Source organism: Dipodomys merriami, unplaced genomic scaffold, assembly GCF_024711535.1.
Source record: "Dipodomys merriami isolate MVZ:Mamm:240054 unplaced genomic scaffold, mDipMer1.0.p SCAF_277, whole genome shotgun sequence".
Classification (NCBI taxonomy): Eukaryota; Metazoa; Chordata; class Mammalia; order Rodentia; family Heteromyidae; genus Dipodomys; species Dipodomys merriami.
Genome location: NW_027204237.1, coordinates 1,477,264 through 1,494,368, shown reverse-complemented (window position 1 = coordinate 1,494,368; position 17,105 = coordinate 1,477,264). Strand labels below are relative to the sequence as shown.

General features: G+C 39.5%; 1 protein-coding gene across 17 annotated transcripts in view; it reads left to right on the top strand.

Moving 5' to 3' along the window:
- LOC138837863 (microtubule-actin cross-linking factor 1-like) overlaps positions 1–17,105 on the top strand; it is a 254,302-nt gene that overhangs the window by 47,811 nt on the left and 189,386 nt on the right. For all 17 annotated transcript variants that reach the window (XM_070036897.1, XM_070036896.1, XM_070036895.1 and 14 more), the window contains 8 exons: positions 10,606–10,772; positions 12,315–12,427; positions 12,533–12,639; positions 13,152–13,271; positions 13,421–13,516; positions 14,890–15,017; positions 15,105–15,198; positions 15,396–15,550. In XM_070036897.1, the coding sequence (XP_069892998.1) occupies positions 10,606–10,772; positions 12,315–12,427; positions 12,533–12,639; positions 13,152–13,271; positions 13,421–13,516; positions 14,890–15,017; positions 15,105–15,198; positions 15,396–15,550 (980 nt within the window). The remainder of the gene's footprint in view (positions 1–10,605; positions 10,773–12,314; positions 12,428–12,532; positions 12,640–13,151; positions 13,272–13,420; positions 13,517–14,889; positions 15,018–15,104; positions 15,199–15,395; positions 15,551–17,105) is intronic.

The window sequence follows — 17,105 nt, the reverse complement described above, 5'->3', positions numbered from 1 at the left end:
TTTCAGGTGAGGACTAGAAATGATGAGAAAGAGAATGAGTTAGTTTATTACTTTCAGTTTATAAGTGTCCATTTCCCATTTCTCCTCTAAGTCTAGAGATAGTTGTAGTTGTTTTATTTATATTGGATTTGTGTTATAAGAAGAAAACCTAACCAGTTGATATTATTGAAGGAGTATGGAAGTTAAATTTTTAGTTAAAGCTTTGTTCAGAAAAATATTTTGTTTCTTTTTAAAACAATTTACTGAATCAAAAATATTAGACTAAATAATTATTTTAGGTATAACAATAATGTTATATTAAAAATAATGGTATAACTTTGGAAAGCAGTCTGAAGGGTCCTCAGAAAGCTAAATATGGACCCCCCCCTATGGCCCAGCCATACCACACCTAGGCATTTATCCTGAACAACAGCAACCAGAATACAAGGACACATACACCTCCATGTTCATTGCAGCAATGTTTACAATAGCCAAGATATAAAAACAATCCAGATGCCTCACTACAGATGAATGGACCCAAAAATTGTGGTACTGATATACAATGGAATATTATGCAGTCATTAGAAAGGACAGAATAATCGCATTTACAGGGAAATGGCTGGAACTAGAACAAATAATTTTGAGCAAGGTGAGCTAAGAGCAGAGAGACAGATGGCACACGGTCTCCCTGATATGTGGGTGTTAAATCCAAAATGCAAGGAGATATGACAAAGTAACAGGACTCAAGAAACAAAGGACCTCCACTTAATTCATTCTATCATTTCTAAATGACTCCATGTTCTTGACCACAATATCGTATATATATGTGCACATCTGAGGAAAGCTAGGAAGAGGACACAAAATCAGAGTGAAACAGGGGAAAAATATACCACAGACGGGCCCATAAGCTGCACTGGACATAGATGAAAATGAATTACATAACTCAAGGGCAGTGATGGGAGGGAGGGAATGAGAGGGAAAGAGGGAACAGCTTATACTAAGCAAAAGGAGAGTAATGTACATATTACCCAGTGTGGAAGAAAATAATTTTCTTATCAGAGCTTATAGAATTCACAAACATAGGCCATGATAATGACAATTTTCCTTATGAAGGTTCAAATGTGTTTGTGACTCTAAGTATCACTATCACAATAGTGTGAAATTTATATAATCACTTAATCACAATAAAATTTTTAAAAAAATTAGTGGTATAGCCAAGCACTGGTCACCTTGGAAGGCAAAATCCTCCTGCTTGAGTGTTGCAGTAACAGGTGTACCACCACAGAGTCTCTTCTATATCTTTTTCAGTTTCTCTCAATTTGCATTATTTGTTTATATCCATAGTCTACCTATAATTATTTTTTCCTACTTGTCAATTCTATAATATCCTTAAGTATGAGTTTAAATTACACCTGTTTAAGGGTTTTTGTTATGGTACTGGAATTTGAACGCTGGGGTTCGCATTTGATAGGCAGGTGCCTTTTACCACTAAGCTATGTCTACAGCCTTGTTTTTCTGCTGATTATTTTTTAGATAGGGTCTTACTTTTCTGTGCATACCCTTGGGCATGACCTGCCTATGTTAGTTAGGCTTTGGGGTATAGGTAGGATAACAGGCAAGTATCACCTTGTTCAGACCTCCTTTGAGAAGAGATCTTGCAAACTTTTCTGCCTAGGCAGGTCTTGAACTGAGACCATGCTATTCTCAGACTCCCAAGTAGCTAGGATTACAGGCATGGACCACTGATGTTCAGCTTACAAAGGATGATCACGTCAGGCCACAGTACATTTCCATTCTATTAATCTTCTCTACTGAAATTACTGTAATTATCACTTACTTTGACATTAAATTACATATAACTCATGTGACCTGTTACAAATGACTAGATATAAGGCGAACCTTTTTTCCCCCTAAGCATTAGTTTTCAGAAAATATAGATTATCATTATTTGATTTCTTATAAAGTTTTGTTAGTGTGCTTGGAATGAGTTTATAATCATTTATGAAAAAAGATAACTTAATTTTTTCAGTCATGGGGCTTGAACTCAGGGACTGGGCACTATTCCTGAGCTCTTTGCCCAAGGCTAGCATTCTACCACTTTGAGTCACAGTTCCACTTCCAGTTGTTGTTGTTGTTGTTTTGTCCGTCTCTGAACTCTGAACCTGAGCGCTGTCCCTCAGCTCTTCAGCTCAAGGCCAGCGCTCTACCACTTGAGCTACAGCTCCGCTTCTGGTTTTCTGAGTGTTTATGGGAGATAAGAGTTTCATGGACTTTCCTGCCCGGGCTGGCTTTGAACCGCAATCCTCAGATCTCAGCCTCCTTAGTAGTTAGGATTACAGGTGTGAGCCACCAGCATATCACTAAAATTAATTTATGTTACCATTGGCTCACTCAATCAATGCTAGTTTTTGCAGAGGTCAGCTGACCTAACTGTTTTTTTTTAAAAAGGAGACTAAAATGCCAAGGAAGTTTTAGTTTTAGTTTTTATAAATATATCCTTATTTGAAGTGTTAAATATATTGTATGCAAACCTTAATATTGAAAACTCTAAAAAATAAGCTAGATGCTGATAGCTACTCAGGTGGCTGAGATCTGAAGATCACAGTTTGAAGCCAACCTGGGCAGGACTGTCTGTCAGATGTTTATCTCCAATTAACCACCGGAAAAAAGCAGGAAGTAGATCTGTGACTCTAAGTGGTAGAGCTCTAGCCTTGAGTGATAAAGCTGAGACAACACCCAAACCCTGAGTTCAAGCTGCACAACTTACCCTCTCCCCCCCCAAAAAAGGTTAAAAAATATTTATATCACTTATGAAACACACAATGTGAAGATTATAAATAGACACCAATCAAATGAGTAAGAGGAGAAAAGAATAAAAACTGATATAGTGTTAGAGGTCTAGGTTATTATGCTTTGGAATGAAATTTCCTAAGACAGTATAGACTGAGAAAAGTGCTGTTATATAAAAAATAAAAATAAAAATCTTAAAAAGAAATGCAGAGAGCACAAAAGGTATTCATTCACTCTCTGTTTTTTGATTGCCGTGACCCTTCCTGCCATTATGGACTTAAACCTCTGAAACTATGGTCAGTATTCAACTCTAATGAAAAGTTAGTATCTGGTTAAAATTTTTCATATTAGTACCAGCGATGAGAAATTCTAACTAATAGAAAGTAAATAAACAAATTGGAGCCGAGTTTTTCCACTCATTGTCTCCAACTTGTTTACAGAGATGGATTAAATGCTCAAGTCTAGAAGAAAACCAGATGAGTTGCAATTACAAGAGTAGATGTCTTTGTTTGGAGTATAAGGCAAGGAAACCTACATATCTCCTTTCATCCTAGTTCTTGATTGTTTACTTCTTTTAGGTAGTTTTCCATCTTTTACCATTTACCTACTGTTGAGGAATAAGAAAAACCAAATAGAGGCTGAAGTTAAAGTTAGATGGATGAAAGGGGAAAAATTTAAAGAAAGCAAAAACACCAAAATAAAGAATTGGTTTTAATTCCAGGTTTCAATCTTCTAAGAGCCCCTTCCCCTGTAGGAACTAAATTAATGTTCACTGCCCTTTCCTGATGAAGTTCAAATCTCCTTTGCTCCTTCATATAGTAAAAGACAATACTTTTAACTGGAAAAAAAAACTAGAAAATTAACTCTGAAAGTAGTTTTATATGATGAAAGATATTGATGTCAAAGATTTGAATAGTATGATTTCTTTAATGTAACAACAGAAAAAGCATTAATACTACATTAATGAATTAGATACCCTTTTAATTTTAAATGTGTATATAGGGGCTGGGGATGTGGCCTACTGGTAGAGTGCTTACCTAACATGTATGAAGCCCTCGGTTTGATTCTTCAGTAACATATAAACAGAAAAAGCCAGAAGTGGTGCTGTGGCTTAAGTGGTAGAGTGCTAGCCTTGAGCAAAAGAAGCTCAGGGACAGTGCTGGGGCCCTGAATTCAAGACCCAGGACTGGCAAAAAAAAAAAAAAGTATGTACAGTTGTAAGTAAATATCTATAGGTTTGTACACAAAGTTTTCCTTCCTCTGTCCATCTTTTACCTCCCCCACCCCAATCCGTTGTCATTGGGAAGATATCTGAGATAGTTTTATTTCAGTCAGATATGGTATATCTCAGCTAAGTTTTGTAAAGCAAGCTTGTCTTTGTTGTTGTTTTTGTTAATTTTCTCTTTATTTTCACTTGGTTATTCACTAGAACTCAGCACAGTTGCTGTCATTTCCCAGAAGTTTCATGCTAGTTGGATTTACTTACTTGCTTACTTCTTTTCTAAAATAACTCTGCATACTAAATTGCCTTCCTTACCAAATTGGTTGAACTTAAGGTCTCAAGTTATGTTTTATTTTATTTATTTATTTTTTGGGGTCCTGTCGTAGGGCCTGAACTCTGGGCCTGGGCGCTGTCCCTCAGCTCTTCAGCTCAAGGCTAGAGCTCTACCACTTGAGCCACCACGCCACTTCCGGCTTTTTTTCTTTTTGCTTATGTGGTGCTGAGGAATGGAACCCAGGGCCTCAGGCATGCAAGGCAAGCGCTCTACCACTGAGCCACCTTCCCAGCCCTATGTTTTATTTTTAAATATCAAGAAGTTAAACACATCTCCTAGAACACAATACAAAATAGTAAAAAGAATACACAGCCTGTGACTTCTTTTAATCTCCATGGTGCCTGGCATAGGGTTAAAATGTTCAATACATACTAAATTATTAGGAAACATTAAGTTTCTAGGAATGCTTCAGAGAGGAAATTAACTAGGCACTGGGAAGTGTGGGATCAAAGGATATTCAAGTAGACATAAATAGTTACTGGCATGATATCAAAATTGACTGTGTTCTCTCCAAATGGCTTCCTGATTAAAACCTAGATGAGGGAGAAACTTCCCTGAAACTGAATCTGGATCTGGATATTCAGGGGGATTAGGGAAAATGCTGCTGCAGAGCCTAGAGGACAACATACCACACATATCTCACATCAGTATTACCAAAAAAAAAAAGATGAACAAAAGCCAAATTTAATCAGTGAGATGCTTGTGACCATAATCCCATTTTACAGTCTAGGAAGGGCTCAAATCCAGATGGTATTTTTTTTCCTTCTCTTTAGGGAGCCAAATGTTTTCCCGTCTCAGTGCAGCTGTATTTTAAAACTGTTCGTTGCAATAGTTTTAGTGCTCTGTGCAGAAATTCTGTGATTGGCAGGCGGGAAATATCAACAGAGATTTGCTATCATTATACCAGACACAATATTAACTATATTTCAGTTTGGGTTCCTCAAAATATTCAAATTTCATTTTTCTTATTCAAATTTTGTCCCTTTTTATTTCTCCAAATCGATGTCATATTCCTTGCAATGTTTTGCTTTCTTTTTTTTTTTTTTAAAGTGTTTTATTTTATTTATTTATTTTTTTGGGTCTGGTACTGGGGACTGAACTCTGGGCCTGGGCACTGTCCCTCAGCTCTTTAGCTCAAGGCGAGCACTCTACCACTTGAGCTACAGTGCTACTTCTGGCTTTTTTTTTCTTTTTGCTTATGTGGTGCTGAGGAATCGAACCCAGGGCCTCAGGCATGCAAGGCAAGCACTCTACCACTGAGCCACCTTCTCAGCCCCATGTTTTGCTTTCTTAATAATGTCAGGTAGGAGAAGGGCAGGTAGAAATGTTGTTAGGGGAATTGAAAAAGAATTAGTACAAGAGAAGGACTGTGTATTGTTGGGTCCTCAGCTACAAAGCTCTCTCCCTACCCCAGTGTACTTAGAATTGATAGGTCACACTTGAAAGAGACTGACATGAATTAATTTACCAAGTGAATTTTAACTGCCAAATTAAAATTTTCATCAACCAGTGTATTGTTGCTTTTGTGACTCTATATGAAAAAGAGACAATAATTTAAAAGTTTTCTGGTACGCATGGAGGCAGTGAGCAGAAGGATAGTGAGTAGAGGATAGATATATAGAATAATCTTATTAACTGGCATCATTAAATTGCAATAACCTGATTTCTCCTGTAGTGTAATATACATGTGAAGGACATGATGCCCTTGGGACATGATGCTTTTGAATCTAATGGTTATGGCACCTTTTTTTTTTTTTTTTTTTTTTTTTGCCAGTCCTGGGTCTTGAATTCAGGGCCTGGGCACTCCTGAGCTGCTTTTGCTCAAGGCTCGCACTCTACCACTTGAGCCATAGTGCTACTTCTAGATTTTTCTGTTTATGTGTTACTGAGGAATCAAACCCAGGGCTTCATGCAGACTAGGCAAGCACTCTACCACTAAGCCATATTCCCAGCCCTAGGGCACCTTTTTACCTTTGCAGGTGTATATGTATTACTTCCCAAATTCCTCTTTCTATTCTCCAGGAGTTCCTGTTTTTTTTTTTTTTTTTTTTGTCGGTCGTGGGGCTTGAACTCTGGGCCTGAGCGCTGTCCCTCAGCTCTTCAGCTCAAGGCGAGCGCTCTACCACTTGAGCTACAGCGCCACTTCCGGTTTTCTGGTGGTTTATTGGAGATAGGAGTCTCACGGTCTCTCCTGCCCGGGCTGGCTTTGAACCGCGATCCTCAGATCTCAGCCTCCTGAGTAGCTAGGATTACAGGCGTGAGCCACCAGCGCCCGGCTTGGGAGTTCCTGTTTTTATACTAAAATATCTTAATAATTTTTATTTTACCCTCAATAAGGTGTTAAAGTTCCTGATCCTGCTTTTTTCTGATTTTAAAATATAAAAGCACCCAATAAACCCATTGTAACTTAAAAACGGAGTTATTGCTTATAGCCTACCAAACATCATAGCTTAACCTAGTCTAGCTTAAACTCTACAGAACATTTACATTCACCTAAAGTTGGGCAAACTCATCTATGGAAAGCCTTATTTCTAATAACAAAAATTTAATAATGTGCAATTTATTGAATAATATACAATTGAATTGAATACTATTCAAAGTGAAAACCATGATGTTTTAATACCTGATTGCCTCTTATACTTACCACAGGAAGGCTGCTACTTTCCAGGCGCTGCACCTGATAGAGGCAATTAAGTAACAGGATGATGCTTGTACCAAAATTGTGCAGGACATGCTGTTTTATTATCATGGGAAAGAAAGAACTTTTCTAGTAATTACCTACATTTCCCTATTAATCCATGTAAGGATCTGTGAGAAAGTTATTATCTTATAGTTAATGTGGAGAAAATGGAGTTTAGTAGGCTTAAGCAGTTTGTCTAAAGTCACATTTTTTTTTTTTTTTTTGTCGGTTTAAGGGCTTGAACTTGGGGCTTGGGCCATGTCCCTAAGCTCTTTCACTCAAGGCTACCATTCTACCACTTTGAGCCACAGCATCACTTCCAGTTTTCTGATGATTAATTGAAGATAAGAGTCTCACGGACTTTCCTGCCTGGGCTGGCTTTGAACGGTGATCCTCATACCTCAACCTCCTGATTAGCTAGGATTACAGACGTGAGCCACCAGCACCTCTCTCTAACGTCACATTCTTAAATGCTTCCTTTCAATCACATATTTGATACCTAAGCTTGTGTTTCTCTTGTTAGTCAAGATTATTTTAAAAGCCAGGCACTGGTAATCCTAGCTATTCAGGAAGCTGAGATCTGAGGATAGTGATTCAAAGCCAGCCTGGGCAGAAAAGTAATCTCCAGTTAACTGCCAAAAAGGCTAGAAGTAGAACTGTGGCTCAAGTGGTAGAGTGCTACCTTGAGTAAAAAGGCTCAAGTTCAGAGCCTAGGTCACCTGAGTTCAACCCCCAGGACTGCCCCTCCCCCCAAAAAAGATTATTTTTATGTATTTCACTATAAAAGTAAAGTAGGCAGAGCATTGGTGCGCCAGGCCTGAAATTCTAGCTACTCAGGAGCCTGAAGATCTGAGAATCCTGCTTTGAAGCCAGCAGGAAAATCCACAAAACTTTTATTTCCAATAAACTATTCAGAAAAAGCCAGAAGTAGTGATGTGGCTCAAGTGGTAGAGTGCTAAGCCTTAAACAAAAGAAGCTCAGGGACAGAGCCTAGGCCCTGAGTTCAAGCCCCAGAAGCAGCGTGCACTCACACGCGTGCACGTGTGCGCACACACACACACACACACACACACACACACACACACACACACAGTTGGCTATCTTTTCAAGTCTGAATAAAAGAAAAGTAGAAGGGATGTAAAATTACTCATAGTTTCTCTTCAAGGGAAACATGAATATTAGCAATAGCCTAAACTTGTGTTACATTGGATTTGCTATTAAAAAGTTTTTTAAGCACCAGTAGCTCACATCTGCAATTTTAGCTGCTTAGGAGGCTAAGATCTGATGATTGAGGTTCAAAGCCATCCTCGGCAGAAATGTCCCCATGAGACCCTTATCTCCAGTTAACCACTCAAAAAACAACAACAACAAAACTAAGCCCGAAAGTAGCACTGTGGCTCAAGTGGTACAGCGCTAGCCTTGGGCAGAAAGAGGCTCAGGTACAGTGGCCAGGCCCTGAGTTCAAGCCCTACAACTGACAAAAAAAAAAAAAAAAAAAAAAAAAAAAAAAAGATTTTTTTTTTTTTTTTTAAAAGTAGCCTGACTGGGTTCTAGGAATAGGCTTTACTGCTAAGCACTTCCATTTTTTATTTTTTTATTTTTTGGTTGGTCGTGGGGCTTGAACTCTGGGTCTGGGTGCTGCCCCTCAGCTCTTCAGCTCAAGGCTGCTCAACCACTGAAGCCACAGCACTACTTCTGGCTTTTTCTGCTTATGTGGTGCTGGGAATCAAACCCAGAGCCTCATGTATGCTGGGCAAGCATTCTTCCACTGAGCCACCTTCCCAGCCCAGCACTTTTTTTTTTTTTAATATTTCATTTATAAACCATGTTGAAGGCCATCCATGTGAATAGCATCACACTCAGTGAACAGGCTCCAGAACTTATCACAGCACCTCTAAAAAGATGATAGGTAGTATTTTCAGAGATGTCACAAATCTGTGACAGCAGAGTTTGCAACTGGACAGGCTGGCATTCAAACCAAGGTATGGACATTTTCCTATTCTGCCCTGCCATTGTTTCAAAGTAGGTCTTATATTCTGCCCTGCTATTGTTCCAAAGTAGGTCTTATATTTTGGAAATTTCTTCAAGTAGTCTTTTTCTATTATAAAAATGTACATGATATAGAAAATTAGGAAGACATAAAAATTGCCTGTGATGTTATCACACAGAGATAACTATGATTTTTAGTTTTTAGTATTACACTCCAGGTTTTTTAATTTTTAATTTTATTATTATTATTTTTTATTTTTTTTTTTTTGTGTCGGTCGTGGGGCTTAAACTCTGGGCTTGGGTGCTGTCCCTGTGTTCTTCAGCTCAAGGCTGAGCTTGAGCCATAGTGCCACTTCCAGTTTTCTGGTGGTTTATTGGCGATAAGAGTCTCATGGACTTTCCTGCCTGGGCTGGCTTTGAACCACAATCTTCAGATCTCAGCCTCCTGAGTAGCTAGGATTACAGGTGTGAGAGCCACCAACACCCAGCTTCACTCCAGGTTTATATTTACGTGAATGTTTGTATTTGTATCATATACATATTTGCACAATGCTTATATATAACTATAGGGTTTATACTAAGTACTATACACACTTAAATATGTTTTTCCTTCATATAAAATTGGTATTGGGGCTGGGAAGGTGGCTCAGTGGTAGAGTGCTTGCCTTGCATGCATGAGGCCCTGGGTTTGATTCCTCAGCACCACATAAGCAAACAGAAAAAAGCCAGAAGTGGTCCTGTGGCTCAAGTGGTACAGCGCTAGCCTTGAGCTGAAGAGCTGAGGGACAGCACCCAGGCCCAGAGTTCAGGCCCCATGACTGGACCCCCCCCAAAAAAAAAATAAATAAAATAAAATAAAATTGGTATTATATTTTTCCATTGTATTCCTTTTAACATATCTTAGTAAGTTGTATACTTTGTAACTAATAATCCCTTACTAGTTTAAGCTTTTTGCTGACATCTTTTCTTATATTCATAAGCATTTTTGTGTAAAATTTTTGTTTGTTTTTTTGGGTCCGGTCATGGGGCCTGAACTCTGGGCCTGGGCGCTGTCCCTCAGCTCTTCAGCTCAAGGCTAGCACTCTACCACTTGAGCCACAGTGCCACTTCTGGCTTTTTTTTTTTTTCTTTTTGCTTATGTGGTGCTGAGGAATCGAACCCAGGGCCTCAGGCATGCAAGGCATGCACTCTACCACTGAGCCACCTTCCCAGCCCCTTTGTAAAATTTTTATACATGTACCTGATTATATTTTATCAAGCTGTATGTCTTATAAAGCTTGATTAACAACTGATATCCCAAAATGATAATATTCACTCTTGCTATTTATACTCTGACTAGTACACTCTTCCTACAAGTCTATCCAACTTAAGATATTCTGTCCAGTACACATTAACATCATTAAAACATATCAATCTTTAGTTTTGTAGGTGACTTTTCATGTTTTTCATTTGTGTTTTTCCTCATTACCAGAGGAGGTAAATATATGTTGAAGCTGTCGTCAACAGTGCTGCCATCCTTGGATGTCTCTCTTCCTTCACAAATTATGATATATGGGAAAATGAAAGTTAAAAGGCCTCATCTTATTTATTCCATAATCTATCTCTTGGCAGATCTCTGACATCTACATTAGTGGGGAATCAGGAGACATGTCTGCCAAGGAGAAGCTACTCCTTTGGACTCAGAAGGTGACAGCTGGTTACACAGGAATCAAATGTACCAACTTTTCTTCCTGTTGGAGTGATGGAAAGATGTTCAATGCACTGATTCACCGATACAGGTAAATAGAGTGCAATTGCGGTACTTGTTGGAAGGGCTTCTCATCGCATTTATGATTTGTTAATTTATTTGAAAAAGGAATTTTTGAGTGCCTTCTATTCTAGGCACTGGGTACAGATAACAGTGAACAGATTAGCAAATGTTGTTGCTCTTATGGAGCTTACCTTAGTGTGGAGAATGGGCCAAAACCAAAAAGATACATGCTGTCATGCAGTGGCAAGCACAGTGGAGGGTAGAGAGTGATTCCAACAAGAGTGGTCAGTCACTCTCTTTGAGGAGGATGACAGGAGTGAACCACACAGTGGCTCTGGTGAGTTCTATTTGGAGAAAAAGCAAGTTCAAAGGACCTGAAGCAGGTGCTGATCAGATTACTGGAGGAACAACAGGTGGCTTTGTGTGATACAATGAGGAAAATAGGAATTTTTAATATATTTTTTATTGTAAAGATACTGTACAAAGGGGTTACAGTTACATGAGTAAGGTAATCAGTATATTTCCTATCAAGCATTGTTACCCCCTCCTTTGTTTTCCCCCTACCATCCCTTTCCTCCCCAGCTCCTCAACTTCTCCCTCCCCCTCTCAAGCTGTAAAGCTCATTTTCAACATAGTGTCAGCATTTTGTTATTTCCCTTCCCCTTCCCAAATTAGAAAAATGTATATACAAGATACAGGGCACTGGAAATTAGGAATTTTAATAATAAAAAATTTTTTTAAATGGGCTGGGAAGGTGACTCAGTGGTAGAGCGCTTGCCTTGTATGCATGAGGCCCTGGGCTCGATTCCTCAGCACCACATAAGCAGAAGAAGCTGGAAGTGGCGCTGTGGCTCAAGTGGTAGAGCGCTAGCCTTGAGCTGAAGAGCTGAGGCCCAGAGTTCAGGCCTCACAACTGACCAAGAAACAACTTAAAAAATTGAACTCTTAGTGATCATGCACTGATTCTTACTTTGTGCTAGTTTATGATACCTTTTGGAAACCATAAAGTCCAGTGAACTTTCTGTTGTGTAAGTTCAGAATTAGGGATCACTGGGTTCCTGGTATTATAATTTAAAATGGGATTGGTATTTTTCTTTTTTTTTTTTTTTTTTTTGAGTCCAGTTGTGGGGCCTGAACTCTGGGCCTAAGCGCTGTCCCTCAGCTCTTCAGCTCAAGGCTAGCGCTCTACCACTTGAGCCACAGCGCCCACTTCCGGCTTTTTTCTTTTTGCTTATGTGGTGCTGAGGAATCGAACCCAGGGCAAGTGCTCTACCACTGAGCCAACTTCCCAGCCTGGGATTGGTATTTTTCTAAGCTTTTTACTTCATAAACTTTCTTGCTAACTCATTGCTTTTCAGCTCTGGGAATTGTTTCTCTTATTCATTTTTGTTGTTTTGAGACAGGGTTTCACTACATAATCCAGACTTGTCTCATTCTGAGCTCCCTGAGTGCTTGCATTACAAGTGTGTACTCACACCTGTTAGCTCTCAGAACTTTTAAGATGTTTTCTTTCTATGAAATCATATATGATGAATAGATGTGGTCTCTGATGTGCCTTGAATTTTTACAGACCTGATCTGGTGGATATGGAGAGAGTACAAATCCAAAGTAACCGAGAGAATCTGGAACAGGCTTTTGAAGTGGCAGAGAGGCTGGGGGTAACCCGGTTGTTGGATGCAGAAGGTGAGAGTTTAGTGAAGTTGAGTACATTTGGCATATACTCATAGTTCCTTCTCTTGACAGATTTCTCTATTCTGAGACTAAGAAATTTCTTAATCTTTCTGTTAGATGTGGATGTGCCATCTCCAGATGAAAAGTCTGTGATCACTTATGTGTCTTCAATTTATGATGCCTTCCCTAAAGTTCCTGAGGGTGGAGAGGGGATCAGTGCTACGGTAAAAGAACACTTTTGATTCGTTGGGTTGGAATACATTTATTGAACAGTGTTTCTTAAGTTCTCATTGTGTACAGTGTGATTTTTATACAAAGAATCTGAGTCTGTATCTTTATCCTGTGGCCATTGTCCTAGTCTCCGGGAATGAGCCTAGACAATACTAATTTGTATCATTTAGAACAGAGCATTTGATGCTAAAAGCCAGCAAAGAATGTCTTTTTCATCCTTAGCTTTAATTCAAGATAACACAGTGTTTTTTCATCCATCAATACCAGGTTGCTTAGTTTATGTGGACTTTTTTCCTGAATATTTTTAGTAGCTTGCTTTGTATTCTTTTTAAATATCAAGATACTGAATGCCTCTTGAGGAGCTTTGAAACTAGGGCTGAAACATTAAGCTGAGCAGCTGTCTAGGCAATTAGAACAAAAGGATCTTAAATGGTTTGGTGCCTTTCTCCTGTATTTGTTCGGGGCATTGCAAATTGAGTATGTGCTATTTATCTTTTGACAACAGGAAGTAGACTCCAGGTGGCAAGAATACCAAAGCCGAGTAGACTCCCTCATTCCCTGGATCAAACAGCATACAATACTGATGTCAGATAAATCTTTTCCCCAGAACCCTGTTGAACTAAAGGTAAAATCATGGACTTAAGTTGTTTGTATCAGTTCTTTATAGGCATTCAGACTTGGCGCTTGTTGCTCCTGGTTCTGGATGAAGTGACATGAAAAATAGGGTTTTGTTGTTTGCATTATTCATTCATTCACCAAAATTTAATTTTTTAGGCACTTTATAACCAATATATACACTTCAAAGAAACAGAGATTTTGGCCAAGGAGAGAGAAAAAGGAAGAATTGAAGAGTTATATAAATTGTTAGAGGTAAGGAAACTTACCTTTGGCTAGCACTTGGGGTTTGATTATGATTCTGATTGTTAAATTTGTACTAATAGAAATTATAATAGTTGTACTAATAGAAATCTCTAGGTTTAGTCTTGGAGATTTGTGGTAACATAACATAAACTCATTCTAAATTTTTTTTTTTTTCGGTCCAGTCATGGGGCCTGGTCGTTGTCGCTCAGCTCTTCAGCCCAAGGCTAGCGCTCTACCACTTGAGCCATAGCGCCACTTCTGGCTTTTTTCTTTTTGCTTATGTGGTGCTGGGGAATCGAACCGAGGGCCTCAGGCATGCAAGGCAAGTGCTCTACCACTGAGCCACCTTCCCAGCCCCTACTTATTCTAGGTTTTTTTTTTGTCTGACTAAAATTTTTTTTTTTTTTTTTTTTTTTTTTTTTGTCGGTCGTGGGGCTTGAACTCTGGGCCTGGGCGCTGTCCCTCAGCTCTTCAGCTCAAGGCGAGCACTCTACCACTTGAGCTACAGTGCCACTTCCGGTTTTCTGGTGGTTTATTGGAGATAGGAGTCTCACGGTCTTTCCTGCCCGGGCTGGCTTTGAACCACGATCCTCAGATCTCAGCCTCCTGAGTAGCTAGGATTACAGGCGTGAGCCACCAGCGCCCGGCCTAAAAATTTTTTTTTTTTTTTTTTGGTCCGGTTGTGGGGCCTGAACTCTGGGCCTGAGCACTGTCCCTCAGCTCTTCAGCTCAAGGCCAGTGCTCTACCACTTGAGCCACAGCGCCACTTCTGGCTTTTTTCTTTTTGCTTATGTGGTGCTGAGGAATCGAACCCAGGGCCTCAGGCATGCAAGGCAAGCGCTCTACCACTGAGCCAACTTCCCAGCCCCTAAAAATTTTTTTTATTCATACTTCAGTTATACAAAGATAATTTCATTGTGACATTTCTGTACACACATTCAATGTACTCCATCAACCTCATTTCTGCATTTTCAGAAGGATTTACTAAGAAATATAGTATATATGTATTCAGAAATCTAAAAGTTTTATGGATGAGTTTTTCAGCTTGTTAGAGGGATGCTGAATCTTTTGTAGGATGAAAAGACTTCCATTCACATTTTGAGAGCTTGAAACTATGAGATGGGTGTTTAATCTTCCCAGGAAGATTTCTAGAGAGTATAAGAGGAATGGAAGGATTTAGAGTAAATAGTCTGAATTTTAAAGGTGATCCCCTTCCCCCACCCTTACTTCAAGATGAGACACTACTAAATATTTGATTGTTCTGCCATATTAGATAGTCAAAATAGGGAAAACTGCTGATTGATTGAGTGAAGAAACAAGAGGTACAAATAATAAGGGAAAGTAGATCAGAGTGCATGACTGTGGATTTTGGACTCTTTCAGGTATGGATTGAGTTTGGCAGAATCAAGCTGCCTCAAGGTTATCACCCTAATGATGTGGAAGAAGAATGGGGAAAACTCATCATTGAGATGCTAGAGCGAGAGAAATCCCTCCGGCCGGCTGTAGAAAGGTGAATCCAGAACTCAAGGGTGATCTGATACTCCTTATCAAGCTGCTTTGAACAGTGCACTTGACTTTAGTTTTTATCTTATTTTAGACTGGAATTGCTGCTACAGATTGCAAACAAAATTCAGAATGGTGCTTTGAACTGTGAAGAGAAACTGACACTAGCTAAGAATACATTACAGGCTGTAAGTCATTGCTTTGTCCTGCTTATGTCACCTGTTTTCTCTCTTTACCCTCAGCTGTAAGATCAGAGTTAACAGTTGAGAAATCCAGCTATGCTACTTCCCTTTTTTTGGAAGTGCTGTGGGCCTCTTGGCTTCCTTCATCCAAGTGGAGGGGAACAATGAAATTTTCCCACCTTTGTTCTCCCTTTCTGTCACAGGATGCTGCTCACCTAGAATCAGGGCAACCAGTACAGTGTGAATCCGATGTCATCATGTACATTCAGGAATGTGAAGGTCTCATCAGGCAGCTGCAGGTGGATCTCCAGATTCTACGAGACGAGAATTACTACCAACTGGAAGAACTGGCCTTTAGGTGAGGAACAAAGGGGTCCACAGAGGATTTGCTTATTGCTGAGGTTTCTGGATTAAAAGTGTGTCAAGGGGTAGTGGCTCATACCTGTAATTCCTACTCCAGAAGTGAAGAGTGTGAGGAACTTGTTTAAAGGCCAGGTGGAGCAAAAAATTAGCAAAACCCCATCCCCTATCATAACAAACAAGCCAGACATATGTAGTAGTGCATTTCTGTCATTCCCAGGTGGGAAGTATAGGTAGGAAGATGGAGGTCCCAAGCCAGTCCTAGGCAAAAAATGTGAGACATAGTCCAAAAAATTGTCAATGCAAACAAGGGCTAGAGGCTTGGCTCAAGTGACAGAGCACCTATAACAAGCATAAGGCCCTGAGTGTCCAACCCTAGGACTGCCAAAAAAAAAAAGAAGAGGCTGAGTGGTAATGGCTTATGCCTATAATCCTAGTAGGCTGCAATCTGAGGATCGTGGTTTGAAGCCAGCCTGGGCAGCAAAGTCTGTGAAACTCTTTATCTCCAATGAATCACAGGAAAAGCTGGAAGTGGAGGGTGCCTGAAGTGGTCGAGTGCTAGCCTTGAGCAAAAGGAGCTCAGAGACAGTGCCCAGGCCCAAAGATTCAAGCCCTAGAACCATTTAAAAAAAAAAAAAGAAAAAAGAGGGGGGCAGGGGGGTATGGCTGGGAATGTGGTTTAGTGATAGAGTGCTTGTCTATCATGCACGAAGCCCTGGGTTCGATTCCTCAGTACTACATTACAGAAAAGGTCAGAAGTGGTGCTGTGGCTCATGAGTGCTAGCCTTGAGCGGCATTGAATTCTTTAACTTGTTCTTTAGAGAAAAGTGTTTTGATGAGAATACTATATATACACATATTTGTGTAGTAAATTTCTCATGGTAAAAAGCTATTTTCCCTTATTGTAGGCCCCTCCCATTAAGTGCCTATGGGATTCTCTCAGTCATTGTTATTGTTATAGCATCCTCAATTTTTTTTTTTTTTTTAACCGGTCCTGGAGCTTGAACTCAGGGCCTAGGCACTGTCCTTGAGCCTCTCTGTGCTCAAGGCTAGTGCTCTACCACTTGAGCCACAGTGCCACTTCTGGCTTTTTCTGTTTATGTGGTACTGAGGAATCGAACCCAGACCTTCATGCATGCTAGGCAAGCACTCTACCTCCTAGCCCCGCATCCTCAGCTGTTTAGCCAACAGAGATGTGATAACACATTTTGGTTTAGAAACACAGGTGATTTAATGCACTTGTTGCTTAAAGGAGGAAGCTGAGACCCACAAAAGTTAGAAATTGTCTAAAGCCATATGACAATCCATTGTTTATTCTGTTATACCATCTAAGAGTGATATAAATACACATTGGTTTGTTTCTTTCCAATTAACACAGTAATTTGGCATTTATCTTGAAGATTGCTCCAAACTAGATGATGTTAAAATATCACCTTGAATTCATCTAACACTTTTTCAAAACACTTTTCCTGATATGATCTCATTTTTATTTTTACCATGTGCTTGTTAGATAGTGGAGATTTTATTTTAAGTATGTGATAGTCTCTTTTTCT